This window comes from Podarcis cretensis (genome assembly GCF_951804945.1).
Source record: "Podarcis cretensis genome assembly, chromosome: 7".
In the NCBI taxonomy this organism is placed as follows: domain Eukaryota; kingdom Metazoa; phylum Chordata; class Lepidosauria; order Squamata; family Lacertidae; genus Podarcis; species Podarcis cretensis.
The window spans coordinates 66,953,602-66,959,601 of NC_137176.1; the positions used below are offsets into that span (position 1 = coordinate 66,953,602).

The 6,000-nt window shown below is 43.1% G+C and overlaps 1 protein-coding gene across 8 annotated transcripts in view; it reads right to left on the bottom strand.

Annotated features, from left to right (window-relative positions):
* Window positions 1-6,000, bottom strand: part of RUNX1T1 (RUNX1 partner transcriptional co-repressor 1) — a 157,817-nt gene that overhangs the window by 40,751 nt on the left and 111,066 nt on the right. For all 8 annotated transcript variants that reach the window (XM_079983114.1, XM_079983116.1, XM_079983111.1 and 5 more), the window contains one exon: window positions 5,781-5,962. In XM_079983114.1, the coding sequence (XP_079839240.1) occupies window positions 5,781-5,962 (182 nt within the window). The remainder of the gene's footprint in view (window positions 1-5,780; window positions 5,963-6,000) is intronic.

The following is a 6,000-nucleotide window of genomic DNA, read 5'->3' on the forward strand; positions in this document are numbered from 1 at the left end:
CAGCTTTTCTGCCTAGCTGTAGTTAGGTTTTGCAGGTTTTGAAGCACTACAGAACCTGTAAAACCTGTTTGAGCTGAGACAGTAGGAGGAAGAGAAGGCTATCAAGTATATACACTGCAACATCAGACTTATGCAGCCTGCCATCTTTAAAATACCTCTTCAGCTTGGTGAAAATCATAAACACAGGCTTGGCTAGAGTGGTTTGTTTCTGTTAGGGGAAATTCTTCATGGCAGTACTATTTATAGCCTAGTAGAAAAGCACTCGAGAGTCATTCTGTCTCTGCAAACCCTTGTGCAATGCTATGCAAGAGCTCTTTCCAAAATCTCTTTATGGCTCACTAAAGTTCATATTTGGCAGCCTGCAACTTCCTTATTCACCAGGTTTTTCATGCTGCAACAAAACTCTAATTAGGGATGGGGGAGAAATTTGGTTCGGTTGGCATTCACACCTCCCAAAACAAGATGTGAACCAAAATGATACAGTTCTCCAACCAAATAGTGTGTATACAAGTACAAATATTAGGGGAAAGTGAGCACCTAATAGTGAAAAATATGCAAAATACATTATATTAGGGGGAAATGCTTTCAAAAATATGTTTGGAGGCAAAATTGCACATGAAAAGGTTTATGTTAGGGGGAAAGTGTACTAGAATTTTCATTAGGATATTCTAATTTATTTATTTATTTATTTATTTTGCAGATTGATGCAGAAACATGGATATCTCAAATGTAAGTCTGGAAAAATGTGAAACAGGTACCAAAACTGACAGATTTGCCTAACCCTAAACCCCAAAGCAGGGACGCAGGTGGCGCTGTGGGTTAAAGCCTCAGCGCCTAGGGCTTGCCGATCGAAAGGTCGGCGGTTCGAATCCCTGCGGCGGGGTGCGCTCCCGCTGCTCGGTCCCAGCGCCTGCCAACCTAGCAGTTCGAAAGCACCTCCGGGTGCAAGTAGATAAATAGGGACCGCTTACCAGCGGGAAGGTAAACGGCGTTTCCGTGTGCGGCTCTGGCTCCGGAAGTGTCTCCGGACAGCGCTGGCCCCTGGCCTCTTAAGTGAGATGGGCGCACAACCCCAGAGTCTGTCAAGACTGGCCCGTACGGGCAGGGGTACCTTTACCTTTACCTTTAAACCCCAAAGCAGTATAGTGCTGCAATACAAGAAGTGTTCTGATAGCACTTGTGCAAGAGTTCACGAAATGATGATAATACATTTTATCTTTCCAATCTTTGGATCCAAGTCACTGTAGACTTCCAGTGCTGCCACCAATGGTAGATATTAAAAAAAACACCAACAACTTCCCAGTACCTGACATTCTCTTTTGGGTTTATTTTATGACACAGCCTCTAACAAGACTAGGACATCTCAAACACCAGGTAACCATTGTGAACAGATATTGGGGGTGGTGGGGGTGGTTGGAATCCATAAGGGATGTTCTAACACCAACATGCATGTTTTTAGAAACAGTAGTGTGTCCAGACATAAGCACAGAGTTAGAAATCAAACTGAAATTTATGTTGCTTGCCTAAACAAGGATAAACACATCATGGAAAATGCATAACAATGGGAAAAGTTAGGCAGTGACATAGAAATCAGCGAACAATTTTGATGCCATAATTTAAATTTGCCAAAAGATTATCATACCTCCTTTTGTTCAGTAAGATTGATTGATCGATCTAACTAACTAACTAGATTTATATACTCCTAGATTGTAATGAAACCTCAAAGAAGTTAGCTAAGTTTTGCCCTTCAAGGACAGTTTCATATGGTTAACTAATTTGGATTCTCAAATTGCAAGATAGTCTGAAATGTTCAGACTGCAACAGGATTATCTCCCATCCATAAGTCTGTGGCATAAATATTGTGACATCTTGGGCCATGTCATGACCTAATTGACTTTGGATCCAGTTGCGTGAGAATTCTCCCTGCTTCTTTTATTCAAGTATTCAAGTAATCTTGGTGTGCTGTAACATCCAGAGTTGACTATACAGAAGACAACGGCAATGTAATGTCTAATATTTAAATGGATCATCTATACTGAACTCAGCTTAAAAGGTGAGCATCAACAATTAAATTACTTATGATTGCTGTTGATTAAATAAAAGCAGTTTCCCTTCTAGCTATTCCAGGAGCCTGTGCCAAACATTGCTCAGATATCTGAACTTCATTTCCTTCTCTTTTGATTTATGCTTGTTCAGAAGGAGTCATAGGACAGTGCTTTTAAAAATCATGAGGAGTAAACTGTGGTTGCCAAAAATAAGCCGGAAAGTGGAAACTAACTACTAGTCGTAAGAACAAGGAAAATTGAAAGCATAAGGGAAAACATTGTGGCTTATCCTTAAAATCATCTAGAGCCAAGAAATCAAATGCAATCTTCTATAGATAAAAATAAAATAAAAATACTAGGGCTTGATCCAGTCCACTGAAGGCACAATAGTTTACACAGAATTACGGTAGGCTCTATTATTACTAGTGTTATTATTTAATTAAATTTATATACCAGCCTTCATCCGAGGATCATGGGGTAGTTTACAATATAAAACCACAAAAATACATGCTGTAGTTACCAACAAAACTATAGCTCTCCACAGTTTAAAAGGTCATACATAGATTGTTTAATTAGTCAAAGGCCTGGAAGAAGAGGTATTGTTTTTCCTGGTGCCTAAAGATATATACAGTGGTGCCCCGCAGGACGAATGCCTCGCAAGACGAAAAACCCGCTAGACGAAAGGGTTTTCCGTTTTGGAGGCGCTTCGCAAAACGAATTTCCCTATGGGCTTGCTTCGCAAGACGAAATGTCTTGCGAGTTTTTCCGACTTTTTTTCCTCCCCCCCCCCTTTTTCTAAGCCACTAAGCCGCTTATCTGCTTATCCGCTAAGCTGAGAAGCCGCTAAAAGCCGCTAAGCCACTAATAGCGCTAATCCGCTAAGCCGTCAATGGGCTTGCTTCGCAAGACGAAAAAACCGCTAGACGAAGAGAATCGCGGAACGGATTCTTTTCGTCTTGCGAGGCACCACTGTATAAAGGTCCGTATAGTTAAAGCTATGGTTTTCCGAATAGTGATATATGGAAGTGAGAGCTGGACCATAAAGAAGGCTGATCGCCGAAGAATTGATGCTTTTGAATTATGGTGCTGGATGAGACTCTTGAGAGTCCCATGGACTGCAAGAAGATCAAACCTATCCATTCTTAAGAAAATCAGCCCTGAGTGCTCACTGGAAGGACAGATCCTGAAACTGAGGCTCCAATTCTTTGGCCACCTCATGAGAAGAGAAGACTCCCTGGAAAAGACCCTGATGTTGGGAAAGATGGAGGGCAAAAGGAGAAGGGGACGACAGAGGACGAGATGGTTGGACAGTGTTCTCGAAGCTACCAGCATGAGTTTGACCAAACTGCGGGAGGCAGTGGAAGACAGGAGTGCCTGGCGTGCTCTGGTCCATGGGGTCACGAAGAGTCGGACACGACTAAACGACTAAACAACAACAAAAGATATATAAAGAAGGCACCAGGTGAGCCTCCTTGGAGAGAGGATTCCACAAGCGCGGAGCCACAGCAGACAAGGCCTGCTTTCGTGTTGACACCTTCCAGACCCCTTGTAGAGGAGGCACACGAAGAAGGATCTCGGATGATGATCACAGGGTCTGGGTCGACTCATTTGGGGAGAGGCAGTCCTTGAGTATTGTTTTCCCTTTACATGTTTACATGCAGGCAGTGCTGGGGCATGTTAGGGGGAGCAACTACCACATCCCTATATAGCATTCCTTTTCAGCTCAGTGAAAAAGATATGTGAGCCAGGGAGCCGGATTGGGATATAGATGGCTGGAAAACAGCTTTTTAAAGCAGAATAAAAACCATCTCTCCCTCTCCTGGCCTATATTGAATGTTTTCTTAAGACAAAAACACGAAACAGAGACAGTGACAGTCATATCTGGAATCCAAATGATCTGCTAGCCACTTTAAATGTGCATGCAACAAACCAAACAATTTGTTGGTTAGTACCCGTGAACAGAGCTCCATTATAATCCTAATTATTTAGGGGCAAATTGTGCCTTCAGGCTTATCATGAAAAAGCAGAGTTCTCCACTGATTACTGATAATGGAACATTCTGTTGCATTCAAGCATAACTTAGTTAATTTATTTTAACTTGATTTTTATCCTGCCCTCTTCCAACTATAAAAACCAACTACATTTCTATCAAAATAAAAAGCCTAGCATTCTGCAATGAACTCTGTCAATAAATTCATCCCGCCTCAGTGCAATGGGATGTCACCAGAGCACTTGCAGATGCGACTAAATACAGAACAGAAGATGCGATTGTATCAAATATGCTACAGGGCATTCAGTTGGACAAAATCTGCAGGTCCAAATGAGTTGTTTTGTGCTCTGTATCTCAAACACTGGCTTCACCTTGTATGCAAATTCTTGGGCAAGTTTCATCTTTTTTGAAATGAGTATCTGGTTTGCAGCAGAAAGCAGTGTGATCGAAAGAGTGGCTACTAACACAGAGTGGAAGTCTGGAATCTGGATGATGTCATCAGTCGCTATGGACCAGAAAACTCTGTAGACCAACAGAGGAGCTGCCTTAGTGGGATGGCATTGGTACCATCAGCCCTCCTGAGACCATCTGTAGTAATTTCTTCTCCCACCCTGTGGTGCTAAGAGCCAGGAATCTGACCTACTCCATTATTGACCACTACAATATCTATCGTCTTCATAACTGGCATGGTCAAACCTGCCAAACAGAACTGACTTTGTTGTGCAGAATAGATTGCCATAGGAGCTAACAGTTGCAGACCCTTCCAGAAGAAGACAGGCTTTTGGGAAACAAGTTCAGCCTCCCGCTCCCTCCACCCAGGTAGGGAATGTGCTAATTTTGTGACTGTGTGAAAGATGGAACAGTTCAGACTGGGACTACAAAAGACCCATGGAGAGCTGAGTTGCTCTCTGGAAGGATCCTAACAAATCTGCTGCAAATGTGTTACTGCTGCAAATCTCTATTGTCTGTTCAGCTTATATACAAATATTACAAACACCATAAGCTTCCTATGAACTCCTTCCAAAGGAAACTGAACCCTGCATGAGTGCTATACCTCCTAAACTTCTCACTGCTTAGAAGTAGAGTGTACATGTGTAGCAATAAACAAACAACCATTGCATTTAAAAAGGTCCCAGGTAGAGTTTCTGGTACTTTGGATTGAAATATCTCAGACATTACAGAAAGATGTTAGCCTGAGATCCCAGAAAGTCTCCACTGGCCCAGTACCGTGACTCAGAACAAGAAAGCTTTTGTTGCTGGTTTTTGTCTCTCTTTTACAGATCATCTTTTACCCGCAGAATCAGCTCAACTTCTTTGGTTCCTGAGAAGGACAAAATGGCGCTCTTCCCTTGCGCAGACAAGCTGACATGGCTAGCAGGTGACACTGATCCTGTGACAACATTCTCCACTACACCTGAGGAGAGCAACCTAGCTTAAGGGCCACAGCTATGTGACACACAGCTCTGTCCTCCAATAGGCATTGCTCCCACTGTCTGAGACTTCATTCTGCCCAACCCTATAGAGTCAGCACTCATATATTCATACAACAGTCAAAGGAATATCTTGACCCACTGAAAGTTATTTACGCCATTTAAATAAAGCAGGGACCTCTTTTCAGTGTGCTGGGATACTGGTCAAGGAATAATGATTAGCCAACATTCTGATGCAACAGGCAAAGTGGACCTCGCAATGCTCAGCATGCACCTTTTCATTACAATGTCATAGAAGCCCTCTGAAACGTTTACCTGTCTGGAGTTCGCCTCTTCCCGTTTTCGTTCACATCGAGAAGCAGCTCTGAGGAGTCAACAGGTGAGGTGGTGCTGGCATCCAGAAGCAGCTGCTCATGCTGAGCGAGGTACTGGGCGGGGTTCTGCTTGGCCAACCTTGCACAGTGCAGGAGCTCCCGCTGTAGCAGGGGCAGATTGGCCTGAAAGATCAGAGGAGCAGCATCACAACATACACCCC